The sequence below is a fragment of the Anguilla anguilla genome, chromosome 17 (assembly GCF_013347855.1).
Source record: "Anguilla anguilla isolate fAngAng1 chromosome 17, fAngAng1.pri, whole genome shotgun sequence".
NCBI classification, from domain to species: Eukaryota; Metazoa; Chordata; class Actinopteri; order Anguilliformes; family Anguillidae; genus Anguilla; species Anguilla anguilla.
Genome location: NC_049217.1, coordinates 22,936,979 through 22,951,226, shown reverse-complemented (window position 1 = coordinate 22,951,226; position 14,248 = coordinate 22,936,979). Strand labels below are relative to the sequence as shown.

General features: G+C 50.0%; 1 protein-coding gene across 1 annotated transcript in view; it reads left to right on the top strand.

Annotated features, from left to right (window-relative positions):
- The window catches only part of LOC118216806 (ras-related protein Rab-26-like), an 88,720-nt gene that overhangs the window by 24,486 nt on the left and 49,986 nt on the right, over positions 1–14,248 (top strand). The window contains exons 3-4 of the mRNA XM_035398313.1: positions 8,331–8,372; positions 11,290–11,356. Coding sequence (XP_035254204.1) covers positions 8,331–8,372; positions 11,290–11,356 — 109 coding nt within the window. The remainder of the gene's footprint in view (positions 1–8,330; positions 8,373–11,289; positions 11,357–14,248) is intronic.

Below are 14,248 nucleotides of genomic sequence, written 5' to 3'. Positions count from 1 at the left end.
GTGGAGAGTCTGTTTGGAATAAGGGACTATGACTGAGACTCAGAGGTGGAAGATGCTATGTAGTCCTGTGTGGAGAGTCTGTTTGGAATAGGGGAACTATGACTGAGACAGAGGTGGAAGATGCTATGTAGTCCTGTGTGGAGAGTGTTTGGAGTAGGGGAACTGAGACTGAGAGGAATCCAGCAGCCCAGCTGAGTGTAGGAGTCTCTGAAATGCGCCAACTTGCTGCTGACAGAGTGTAGCCTGGGTCAGCAAGATGCACAGTCACACCATGGAAACTCCGAGTCTAACAGAGTCTCACATCCAGAGTCTAACACTAAGCGTATGACAGAGTCTAACACAGAGAGTGTGACACAGAGTCTAACACTGAGAGTCTAACACAGAGTGTGTGACACCCATAGTCTGACACTGAGATTCTAACATGCTACTGAGAGCTTCAGCTACTGAGGGGACAGTGATATCTGTGATTAGAGAGAGAGGGTGAGAGAGGGAGCTGGGGAGTGAGTGAAGGAGACAGGGAATCAGACATTGTGGGGTGAAAAGAGGAGACAGATGGAGAGAGGGAGGAAAAAAGTGGTGAAGAAAAAGTGTGCAGGGACAGAGATGGAGGGAGGGAGAGAAAGAGAGATGGAGAGCTGAGTGGATTCTATGGCAGCTTGCGACATTCTCCACTGCTTAAATAAATACAGATTAAATCACAGATTATTGACAGACACACACAGACTGCTTATAACGAGGCTGTTGGGGGAATCAGGTTCTTAGGAACCTCCTTCCTGGAACGCGTTTAGCGATGCCCCCCCCCCCCCCCCATAACAGTACATCAGCCGTGCAAGGTTTATGTTTGGAGTTTAGGAGTCATACAGGTGATAACGTTGGTGTTAAAGCAATGAGAAAAGGCAGGCTCGTGACTGATTGTTTGTAAGCCAGCGGATTTCATCGCCTTACTTTTTCCCCATGAACACCGGTGCTCCCCTACGGGCCCATTACTGCATGCGTTACGGAGACAGAGTGTGCGCGTGCGTGTGTGTGTGTTTGCGCGTGTGTGTGTGTGTGTGTGTGTGTGTGCGTGTGTGTGTGTGTGAAGGAGAGGGTGTGCGTGTGTGTGCGTGAGAGAGTGTCTGCGCATGTGTGAGAGAGAGTGTGTGTGTGTGCGCATGTGTGAGAGAGAGTGTGTGTGTGTGCGCGTGTGTGAGAGAGAGAGAGAGTTGCTGCTAGCCTCAGTGCTGTCGTAGTAATTAGTCACATAGGGGGTACATAGGGGGGGGGGGGGAGGGAGGGGAGGGCAGAGGAACCTGTAGTTTTTGAGCAGGTCCCACCTGCAGCTGTAAGGTCACAGGATGATCAGTGTGTGAAGCAGAGCAGTGCCGTATTAATATTTAACAGCCCGGCCTGTGGGAGAGCTTAGCATCAGGACCTGGCCTTCTCGTTTCATCCTGGCTTTGAGGGGACACAGACCGTGGGCGATTAGACCGCTGCCCGGCCCACCCACACTCACAGCCTACCCTCCCCCCTTCCCTCCCCCACCCCCCCCCCTCCCCACCCACACTGACAGCGTAGCCCCCCCCCCACAGTGTATCCCTCCCTCAACCCCCAAGCCACACCTATAGCATATCCCCTGCCCCTTGCCCCCATCCACACCCACACAAAGGTGATCATGAGAGAAGTCACAGGGATGAGATCACAAAAGCACGAGCCCCTATTGGTCCGATCCTGAGCTCCGCCCGCCTCGGCCGCAGCCCTCAGATGAGAGCAGAGAGCTTTGCGGACCACGCGGCGCGGCAAGCCGCCGTTGCTAAGCAATCGAGGGCCAGGGGGGTCGATCCCGCCGGTTTGGGGGGGGGGGGGGAGGGGTCGCGGGTGGGCGAAACGAGGGCCCGACCGCGGCCGCGCGCGGTAACACAGGGTCAGCGGGAGAGGCGGCGCCGCGACGGAGCGGCGAGCTCATCGGGGCTGACGCAGGCTGACGCAGGCTGACCGCCAGCGCTGGGAGACACGCAGCACCATCACACAGAGCAGCGCCACAGCTCCCTTCACTGAGGAACGCAGCAAACAGCTTGCAGCTCAGATGGGGGGGGGGGGGGGGGGTATGTGCCTCGGTCCAAGATTACAAGTCAGCCAGAATAGATTATTCACAGCCACACACTGGCCTACAAACTTGTAACAGGTGGAGAGTTTTTGTGCGCGCGCGTGTGTGTGTTTGTGTGCGCGTGTATGTGTGTGTGTCGTGTTTCTGCTGGCTCAAACTCATATTTCTCCATTCTGAAAAAGCACCCAATCAAGCCTACCATCGCCACAATACTTTCACCATTTTACCACTGGTTTCCAACCCACCACACCCCTCATCTTAACAAAACACATTGAGTGTGGCTCTCTCCTGAATGTAGTTACTGAATAAATAAGTAATTAAATTATTCTTTAAACACAGTGTATATAATCATGACAGTGAACGAACGACACAGAAAGAACAAACATCCGTATGCAGCACGCATGAACTCCCGCCTGAACAGGAAACCGCTGCCTCTCGCTCGCACTCCGGGCTTCCTGGATCGACAGCGTTTGTAAAAGCGCCGGGAGGCTGTGGCTCGGAGATGGATGGCAGGCCATGCTGCTGACCGAGCTCTCTCTCTCTCTCTCTCTCTCTCTCTCTCACCCAGCCCCTGTAATGAAGCTGTGCCTCCCCTCCCCTCCCCACACCTTCCCCCATAAACTCACAGCCCCTCTGTTTTTGTTTTGACTGGCAGTGCCAGGACACTGAGCTATGCAGTTTCTGGACTGGAGTGGAATCAGTAGTGTTGTGACAGGTGTTCGAGATTCTCTTTCCCCTTCTTTCTCTCTCTCTCTCTCTCTCTCTCTCTCGGCAGTTCCCTTCTTATCTCCATCTCTCTCGCCCCGTCTTCCTGGGGCGCTGTCATCCTAGCCCGCGGCTGTGTTCCTTTCCTCAGCTCTAAAGCGGTGTCACCTCTACCCTCTCACACAGCCAACGCTTCATTGGATTTTTTAGAACCACCCTCCACAAAAGTGGGACCTTAACTTTTAATGGTATTTTCTTTTTCTTGGACACCTCGGTTCTGGCGTCGAGGTTACTTATTAAAGTGTAAAATCTGGGAGGGTGTGTGAAGAACACCTCACAGGCAAAAAGGTTCCTGAAGTGCAGCTCTCCCTTTCCTTCGCTCCCTCTCTCTCTCCCTCCTCATCTCCCGTGCTTTTAGAACTCTCTGATTTTGCTGGGTTGATCTCATCTGTCATGTTTTTATAACTATTCTGATTGATCCGTTTGAAGGTATAACACATTTTATAAAACTACAGGCCGGTCACTATCTCTGATTCTCACTCTGACTACTTCTCTTCCTCTGATCCCCTTTTCTATCAGTCCCTCTACCCCTAACTACCATTCTTTAAATCTCCCTCTCTCCTCGTCCCTTACATCCTTGCCTTCTCTCTCCCTCAGTCTCTCTCCCTCTCACCCGTCCCTCTCCTCTCACGCACCTCTCCCTCTCTCTCCTTCTCTCACCCCTGCCTCTCTTCTCTCCCACCTCTCCCTCTCTCCTTCTTTCTCTCCATCTCCCCCCTCTCGCCCTCACTCTGTCTCCACCTCTTGCTCTCTCACGCACCTGCTCTCTCTCTCTCTCTCTGTCTCTCTCTCTATCTCTCTCTCTCTCTCCGTAGGAGGCAAAGTCCTCATAACCCTTTCAGAGGGAGGGATCCCACACTGACATTAAATGACTTCACTGGAGTCACAGTGTCTCTCTCGCTCTCTCTCTCCCCATTTCAAAGGCCCTCAAGGTTGCTCGTCTTTGAATGGCCACATTAATTTGATTGCCATTCCACCAACAGTTTATTTACTTCCCCTCTATTTTTTTCTTCTTTTCTTGAGGGGGTGGGGGGTGGGGTGGGGGTAGTGTTTGGGTTACTCCTGCCATATTTCATACAGATCATTTAACTTTGTACTGCCAGAACCCTCTGGAGAAATGTATGCGAGAGAGTGGGAGTGCTGGTAATTTAAAAAATGATCACCACAAGCAACTATGGCCTTATTTACACTCTCAGTGACTCGCGCGCAGAAGTGCCATCGAGAGGCCGTGAAGCTGTTTCTGACGGGATTAACCTTCAGACCCGAACCTGATGATTAAATATGGATGACAAGCTCTGAGGACATACCCATGAGGGTGGCGTATACCCATGAGTTATTTAGTAAAGTCACTGCTGTACGTTTGCTTGCACTACAGCAAACTGCATACTCTAGGTATGGTCACGAGTAATGGATCAATCCATACACTCATCAGATACATGCCTCCTCAGTGTTTTTTTTTTTTCCCCCACAAAGACTATGCCACTATATGTAACTATAATTGTATTCAAAGCATGCATTTCAATATGAGATTCCACTGCAATGGAAAATGTGACTCAAGTATACCAGCAAATATCCCATGCCCTATACCATGACAACTGCGTCTTCCTAGTCCCTCACTCTCAATGGTCTTACAGCACATTTGTTACGGCAGATAGCTAGCTGGCCAGCTACTGAATTATATTAAAGACAGAGTCTCTACAATCATTCCTGGACATCCAGCTGACACTGTTGCAAGTATGACATTGTAACTGTTGGCTTGCTAGCTCTTACAAATTTCCCACTTTATTTACCGAGACCGATGCACATTAATTCAGAATGATGATGGAACTTAGCAGCCGCTGCTTCCCGGCCAATCAGAATTTAGTATTCAGCCAAAGCGGTGGGCATGTATATTGGTATTGCGGTAGCACAACATTTGTGAGTTAAAATTCTCTGTATTATATCCGACACTGCGACCGTTTGTGTTTATTGACACAACAGACGAAGCATCAAGACTTTTTTTATGATGGAAAAACTTTGGTGTTGATGTGCTTTGTTATGCGCACATGCATATTTTATACAACCAGCAATGCCATCTGGCCAAGATGCATTCTGGAGATAGATTCTTCCTCGCGCAAGCAATCGATTCGGAATGAAGCGCATTATGCGATCACCCGACCTGTGAGATAATTGAAAGCCACCGTCCCCCTGCTGCGTAGTGACACTGGAAACTCATGTTAGGGTCCCTGACACAAATTAAGTTTTTGCTGATGCGATGGTGAAACTCCGAATGATTCCGCCGCTGCAGGGTCATGTACACTTCAATTTCAATTAGATTCAAACCTCGCTGTGGACACCTCGGGCTCAGGCCCCCAGGAGCGAGCCAAGGGCGACAGCAGTAATGAAAAACTCCCCAAAGCAAACAGGAGGAAACCTTGGATGGATCCATCCTCAAGGGATGGGGGGGGGGGGGGGACAAACAAATCCTGGCAGCCCTGGACAGGCTTGCTTAAGGGCACCTATGTAGCTACTAGTCCCTGATATATGCTAATGGTACAGTCCAGAGAGGATAATGGCAAGTCTGCCGCCGTGCCAGTTGGTCACAGATGGATGCGCGTAATGTGCTTATCCGAGCCCTATGTGGAGTATCGCGGTCCGCCGTCAGTAGAGGCCCTTTGAATGCGAATCCAATAACGGTGCAGGCAGAGGAAACCTGGGGTCCGCCTGACTTTCAGCAGGAAATGAACGCCACAGCGCATCATGACCCTAGAGCCAGAAATGAATCACCTTTAAAATTATAGCATCAAACTCGATACAGACGCATTCAGAAAGCCTCCGCCGCCCGTTTTGTTTTCGAGGCAGAATCAGTAATGGAAGTGTTCTCAGTGGCGCAAAAGAGATTAATTTAAAAAGACAGAGCGTACGTAGGTTCGCAAACATTCGTTTACTGGCGTTGGTTCGCACTGTCTCAGCACAAAATTTCTGTTGACAAAGCAAGACCACCAGCTACAGCCATAACTGCCGTTTTCTGCTGCTACTGGGTCTGCTCCTTTGCTTGAGTGCGATGTGCACATTTTCACCGAAAATTTCTGGGAGCGTCTGCTCTGTCCCGCGGGCCCCTGCCGAGGAGAGGGTTCAGTAAAGGACACGTCGGGCCGGTGTTGGGCCAGACGGCCCGCCGCGTTTCGTACAAAAAGAACACGGTAATTAGAGACGGGACGAGTCAGGTCCCATCGCTTTGAGCTCGCTCTCCAGGGCTCGCTTCTAAAGCCCGTCAAAGGCTTTAAAAGAAGTTTCGGGAACAGGCCCTCGCAGAAGACACCCATGAATATTCAGATGATCGCCGGCTCGATTTACAACAGGTGGACGGGAAGAATGCTGTCAGCCCTCGGACGGCAGATCAAAAACAGAGCCGCACGGTCGCTGCGCTGACGACGAATGTTAATGAGGCCGGATTCGGCGGGAAATTCTTTCAGACCAAAAGGGCACGTCAGTTTCAGGCCGCGGGACCCCACGGCAGAGAAGCCGAGAAGCCAGCAGAGGTGACATCTTCGGTGTCATTCGGGTAGCGATTGTGCACCTGGTTTACAGAATCTGCCAGACACAATATGTCACTCTACGTACCCTAAATGGGCACAAGGGGGGGGGCAGTGTAACTAATCGCTAATTAAGCATGCCTGTGACAGGGGTGAGGTACGGTACGGTACGGTGTCGGTACACCTTTCCGTCCTTCTCCAGCGAGCACCTAGCTGCGTGAACGGATTCCTTGCTGCTTTAACCTGCCCAGAGACTGCGGATGAAAATGAGCTCGGCGGCTAACTCCAGCACATTTAAATGAATGTGAAAACTGAAGCGATCATCAATAAGCGCTGTCCATGCTAAATGAGATGCACGAGCAAATAAATGTACAGGTTAACTGTCGTAAATCATGTGTGCTAAGCAAACAATGACAGCAGAAGTTATGCAAGCAATTTTAAAGATGCTATCTCTCCAAAAAAAGCAAAAATTAAATTGTTATTCACGTTTTGTTTTTCCATCAAGGTGACACCACCACTGCTGCCTCAACACTGACTCGTACACGCGTGCCTACGCACGCATGCACACACGCACACTTTTTAAATACGCGTACACACACAGTCCCTCGAGTATGAATTGCTGTAGTCGAGTGGCGCTTTGAACTGCGTGAAAAAACGCTGTTCCCTTGAATTCAAATATCAACAAGTACATCCGAGTGCAGAGGGGGGGCTGTTGTGAAAGGCATTTACAAATCAATGCGATTTAATGACCTGGTGACAGCCGATGGGAAATGGTTGCGTGTGCTCGTAAATCAATAAGATTTAATGGGTTCCTCTCAGGTCCGGAGCAGGGCACAGGTGTGCACAGCCTTAAGGCTATCGATCCGCGTCCAGAGAGGCATTCCCTGAGGGCCAGTTTCCTGTCTGACCAAGGCAAACAGCCAATCTGCCGTTAAACCACAGAATTAGGACAGACCAGAGCCTGTTAGCCAGAGATGGGCTTCCATGGTTGGGGACAAAGTAAACTGCAAACCTAGATTCATAAAGGAACTGCAGGTTTCGATTTGGAACCACAGAGGAGCTGCCATGTTCCCTTTGCAGTGTTCCGTTTGGAACCACAGAGACGAAGGCATGTTTCCATCGCAGTGTTCCGTTTGGAACCACCGAGACAAAGGCATGTTCCCATCGCAGTGTTCTGTTTGGAACCAGTGAGACAAAGACATGTTCCCATCGCAGTGTTCCGTTTGGAACCAGTGAGACAAAGGTATGTTCCCATCGCAGTGTTCCGTTTGGAGCCAGAGAGACAAAGGCATGTTCCCATTGCAGTGTTCCATTTGGAACCAGAGAGACGAAGGCATGTTCCCATTGCAGTGTTCCGTTTGGAACCGCAGACCAGATTCCATGTTCCCATCTTGGAGCTCCTCTGCACTGAGACAGAGGAGACAGACGAGGAAGAGGAGCAGGTGTATCTAAAGAGGCCTGGTGGGACATGGTCTGCATTATTGATGGTCGGAGACAATACAGCGCACGTAGCTGCCTACAGCTTCTGTGATGTCCGGAGGCAAAATTTAAATTCTCTCTCACACAAACACACACACACACACCTACAGAAACACTCATGCATATGCACAGACACACACACACACACTCACCTACAGAAACACTCATGCATATGCACACACACACACACACACACACACACACACACTCACTTACAGAAACACTCATGCATATGCACACATACAAACACACACACAAAACACGAGATCATTTATTTTAAACAAGGCAAAGTTTCTTGTACGTACCAGTCATATTTTTTATGGATACATGCAAGCTAGTATCTCCAATGTAATGAATCTGGTGTATAATGTTGGCAGATTCGCCTGCAAAGTGTTGTGTGCACTTGTGCGCGCATATATGCATCAAATCAAAGTATGCAAAAATGTGGCATTGTAAGAAATGAACCTTGTTATTTTTCTTTTCAGAATAAAGTGTTGAACATTGATGGGATGAAGGTCAAGCTCCAGGTAGGTACTCCTCATTCATCCAGAAGAACTGACAAGAGCACATATTCAATCCAGCCACACACGCCAGGTTCATCTGTGTGAGCGAAGCTTTTAGTCCAGATCAATTAAGCTTCCGGAGGCAAGGCGCCTTCTGCATAATGAGGATTTCATTTCCCCATCGTTAAATCTTTTAAGGGTTATCGCTGAGCGGCAGTCACGCCAGTGAGGTCCTGCTGTGTGCGCGTTACTCTATCAGTGCCTGTTAGGCATAGCTGGCCGAGCTACAACTCTTCGACGCTGAGTGAGTGAGTGAGTGAGCTGAGTGAGTGAGTGAGCTAAGTGAGTGAGAATGCGAGTGACTGAACAAGTGAGATGAGTGAGCGAGCGGGCGACTGAACAAGTGAACTGAGAGTGAATTTGAGTGATTGAGTTAATGAACCGAGTAAGGGAGGGAGTGACCGAACTGAGTGAATTGGTGAATTTGAGCGAATGAAATGAGTGAGTGAATTGTCTCAGTGAATTGGATGAGCGTGTGACTGAGTGAGTGAACGAGTGAGTAACTGAGTGTCTGAGTTGGCACTGAGCCCCTGGCACCTCGTGCTTCCCTGTCCCTTGGTCCCGTGTTATTATTCAGTCTCCTCAGTGCCTCTCCCCTTTGAAATTACCATTTCGACAGAGCAATCAGCATTGTTGTCATTGTTGTTGAGGCTGCTTTAATCTCGTTTGAGCTGTTCCACTTCCTACCATCATTTCTGTGATATTCACACAAATGAGGCGAAGGAGGAGGAGGCAGAGAGGGATTTGGCGAAACACGCACATCATCAAACCAGCCGAACAGTTTTCCTTTTTTAAAGTAGACTTTAAAAAATACAAAGAAAAAAGCTCAAAGAAGTGATGAAATTATGTTCAACTTGTGAAATAAAGAAGGGAGGCCGCAGTTCACCCGGAGAAGACAAACGGTGAAATAGCCATTCCTAATCCTGTCAGAATTAGAGATGTTCCCAGGCACGCCACTGGGGAATTCATTAAGAAAACAGTAGCGGCAGGAAATTGTCAAGCTAATTAGTGGAGTCCCCCAGGGACTAGTTCTAGGGCAGCTGCAAGTCCTGATTTGAATTCACGTCTTACATCTAGACTCCCCGGCAGAGTCAGTCACTCATCAACCTCTGCACATTCTGTGGTTGCGGAGAAGGAAAATGGGGTGGGGGTGGTGCAAACTTGAAATAAAATAAAATTAATGTCGATAATTCACAAGAGGTATTTTTTTCCATAATGAAATGGCAGTGAACAAGCATTTTACTGCAAGGGGAAAGGACCAGTCCGTACAAGCGATCAATCATTGTTCTTAATGTACCAATCAGTGTCCTCTTCCAGGTGGAATATGGAGACACTGGGGAGAAGTATGGCGACAGTGGGGGAAGTATGGAGAAGTGCTATCAGTAGAGTGTAAAAATGAAGGGGACCTACCAAAAACTAACTAGGATTTGGATGCTTTGGATGACTGCTATAAAAGGTGAACCAGAGAGACAGTGAATGTGTGTGTGTGTGTGTGTGTCTGTCTGTGTCTGTGTGGATCTACAGCAGAGAATCCACAAGTATTTTTTTTCTAAGTGGAGTGGAGTGATTCAAAGCAAAGGTGGCAGCTCGTTGATTTTTACAGGATTCAAGATACAAAATGAGATTGCTCTGCTTTCACACACAGCGTGGAATGAGGAGAAAAATATGACAGCAATTTAATTTGGATTTGACTGCACCATGGCAAGAAAGCTGACAGTAATTCCCTCTTTGTTTTGACTTCGCCAACCTACCGCACGCTGTTGGGTTTAAAAGCCACTCCATTACTCAGAGGAACATTCGACTGATTCTTCTTGTTTACGGCTTTCGTGATCATTACTTTCACACTATTCATGTGCTCGACACCTATAATCTTACTTTAAAATAATGCATTATTCATTAATCTTTACAGACACTATTTATTTATTTAGGATCCCCATTAGCAATACACAGTGTGCAGCTAGTCTTCCTGGGGTCCGAACATAAAATACATAGAAGACATACAACACTATGATCCAGAGTGACTTACACTATTTACTTCACTTTTACATATAATCCATAATACAGCAGTTCCGGTTGAGTACCTTGATTAAACGGCAGTGTCCCACCCGGGAATTGCACCTACAACCTTGGAATTGCAAGCACGCCCCTCATCCGCTATGCTACACTGGTTTAGTATCGTGGTCAAGGGTGGGTGGCAGTTTCCCAGTGTTCAAACCTGACACCTTCTGACAACATGTTCACAGTCTGCTATGCACAGGTGTTGCGTTACTATGTCCAGCGCATACGTACGCATGAAGCAAGCAGCGGCAATGATAACAACCTAATAATGTCACACGTGATAGTAAGTGTCATTACACAAATTCACATGATGCTGACTACCACAGAATGCACAAGAAGAAAACTGAGGCTATAGTGATGGAAGTACCATAGATATTTGAAGGTATAGTGTTCAATGTAGCCAAAGTACATCCTAGGGCAGTGGTAACCGTCCCTGTTCCAAGAGATCTGCCATCCTGAGGGTTGTCATTTCAACCATAATTTGGCACACCTGAATCTTCTAATTGGCAGCTCAATGAGATCACTAGCTGTTGAATGAGGTGTGCTTTGTTAGGGTTGGAGTGAAAACATACGTGACGGTAGATCTCTAGCTGTTGATTGGTGTGTGCTTTGTTAGGGCTGGAGTGAAAAGGACGGTAGATCTCCAGGAACAGCTTTTGCTACCACTGGTCCTGGGGTATTCAACCCAGGCTTAAGTGCTCTGATTTTAGGGTAGGGAAGAGTCAGAATCGGTGGTGCCGAGACGCACCGTGTGAACAGGCAAGCTTTCGGCCCGTGGAGAGAGACTGAATCGACCGTAACCGTGTTCCCTTCCTCCCTGCAGATCTGGGACACGGCCGGACAGGAGCGATTCCGCAGCGTCACACACGCCTACTACCGGGACGCCCACGGTAAGCCCGGAGCTTCCCTCTCAGACTCCATCTCCAGTGTTAAGTTTTTTTTTTTTAAATCTAGTGTGAAGACCTTCAGCAACAACTATTCTGCTCTCCGTTATGTGGAGAGAAAAAAACCCAATAAGAAACACATGCAGCTCATAGCGCGTGCCAACACAAACGCCCTTTATTCACTTATGAACTGAAAGTACATAATGCTCGAGAGATCTGCAGGCCCCCTACAGGCAGGGATGTCTCACTGCACTCACACCATTACAACAGTACCCACCTTGGTCCTACTCCCGATTTATTATTCTATCCCATGGTGCTCTTAAGCGTTTTTGCCACATCATAAAGAAACGTGAAAGCGTTTCAACCATTTACCAGCTGGAAGACTGCCGTCATAATTCAAAAATGCAGTTAATGCGGTTGATGGCACGTGTTTGTCTGTTTTTTAAGTGTGTTTGCCGGTATCCCTTATGTCACGATAAAGTGAGACTAATTAGCAGCATAAGCGTACACTCTGTTCCGCTGCCACGTTCTGGGACGTGAAAGAGAGCCTCCAGTCTCTGTAGCACGTGTGAAGAAGAAGGAGCGGCACGCGATAATGAGCCCGTTACGGTGTTGGCGCCCCCTACAGGGGAGTAGCAGCACGGGCAGCCATGCAGAATGTACCTGCTGAAGGAAGAGCTCTGCGCACGATAAAAGGCTGTACTTTTCTCACGGCACGGCCCCCATTCAGCCGACACTCGACGGGTCCGTCGCGAGTGGTTCTCTGTACGGAACGGGTCAACCGTGCAGAGGGGGAAGAGATTTAATGAATAGCCCTGTGCACTCTCCGCTCTCACAGGGCCGCGGGAGGGAACGGGACGTACGCGGGCGGACACGCTGGCTGTGTGTGTGCGCCTCGCCTCGCCTCGCCCCCCTTTGTTAGGCTCTGAGTGCGGTCCCAGCTGGCGGGGGGGGGGGCGTAAATAACCGGGACGGGCGGGCGGAGTTTACGGGCCGTGCCTGCGCCTGACCTCCGGACGTGCGGTCCGCGGGGGACACCATTATCCCAGAGAGCGCGGCTATCGCGGCGCGGTGCCTGAGTGAGCCGGCTGCCTTAAGGCGTGTGCGAGCATGTGCACGGCCTCCCGCCTCCCGCTGTGCGGCACCAGGGATTCAAACCCGCAAACTGTCATTTCCAGACCACAGCTCCCGGCCTTTATGTGTGTGTGTGTGTGTGTGTGGGGGTGTGCATGTGTGTCTGTGTGTGTGTGTGTGTGGGGGTGTGCATGTGTGTCTGTATGTGTGTGTGTGTGCGTATCTGTTTGTGTGTGTGCGTGTGTGTGTGTGTGCGTGCGTGTATGTATGTGTGCGTGCGTGTGTGTGTATGCGTGTGTCCGTGTGTGTGTGAGTGTGTGCGTGTACATGCATTTACTTTGTACGCCACTGAACAGCCACAAACAACTTCAATCAGTGTTTTTCCTCCTACGAACACAACGGCATGTTAAAACAGTGGTCATCTCCGCGGTCATCTAATATCTCTCTGATCCGTTCCTTTCAAACCTCAACTGGGAAAGAAACACAAAGGAAGAATCACAACTCCCACACAATCCTCATCTGCATTTCTACAGATGGAAATGCTGCTTCTGTGAACAGTTACTTCACACAGCTACACATTTACTGAAGCAGCTCAAGTCACGTATGGAACCCAAGTCAAGGGTACAGCCCCAGTGCCCCATCTGGGATTAGGAACAACCACCATCAGGCACCAAACTCCACTTCCATCTGAATATATGACATCACGCCATCTATAAATGCACATTACTCTATGTGGGGGGGGATGGGGGGGCTGTTAGTAGTGCAGTGATGTATACTAGGGGTGAGCAGAGACAACATTGTGTCTGTCTGTAAAACCACCAATATTGTCTGCATCCTAATTTAGACTGGGGATGGTGCCAACTGACTGTCGACCCGGGACAGGGCGCGTCAGTTTGTCTCGTACTGTAATTTTCTAAATGCATCCGTCGCTTGGGTGAGAAACGCAGTGTCCATAACAAACTGCCGTTGTCTCGTTTGTTCTCGTAAAGGTCACTTTACACTAATCCTGCATGTCCTCTGAACAGCTTCCAAATATCACTGGCCAGCATTCGGAAGGAAAGAACAAACAGCAAACAAACGCACCCTCTGTGCTTTTCCTAATATGGCATTCAGGGATCAGACACTCCCCTATCGCACAGTATAGAGACCAGTGAACCAGGGTGGACCGTAGGTGCTGTGGACTTTCTGTGAGTGCCCCAAAGTGGAAATTGGGGGGTGTTGGGAAATGGGGGGGGTGTTTAAGGCGGGGGCTAATCTCATTAAACCTCACGGTTTCCTGTGCCCTCTTCCTGGTGGAAGGAAGCTAAGGCCCGTCGTTCAGTTTATTCATGGCCGCCACAGGGAAGAGCTCGCACCCACGTCTGAACGCCCCCTTACCTCACCGCGTCCCGCTCCCTCAGGGACGCGGCGGGGGCCCGTTGGCAGCGGCGGTGGGGGCATCCGAGGTGCCGAGGGCCCGATTTATACCTATTTATAGGGCAACCGCCTGCCGTCTCGGGGCACCGGCGGCACGACGGCATCGCGGGAAATACCGCGAACACGGTTCTCCTCCGGCTGGGTCTCCCTGAGGCGGACCCCATGTAGCGCCGCCGTTGCGCGCGAGCGCGGCGGAGAGAACGCGGGACGCCGGTACGGGTATCACGAAGGCGGTACCTGTTCCCATGGCGATACCTGTTCCCATGGCGGTAACACGCTGTCTGGGGGACCGCCCCGCCCCCCCCCCTCACGCTATGCCGTACGGCTAAACGGGGGGAATCGTGCCCCGTGTGCCGCCAGCACCGCCGGGCGCAGAGCCGGGCAGACTCCCCGCCATCTCTGCTAATC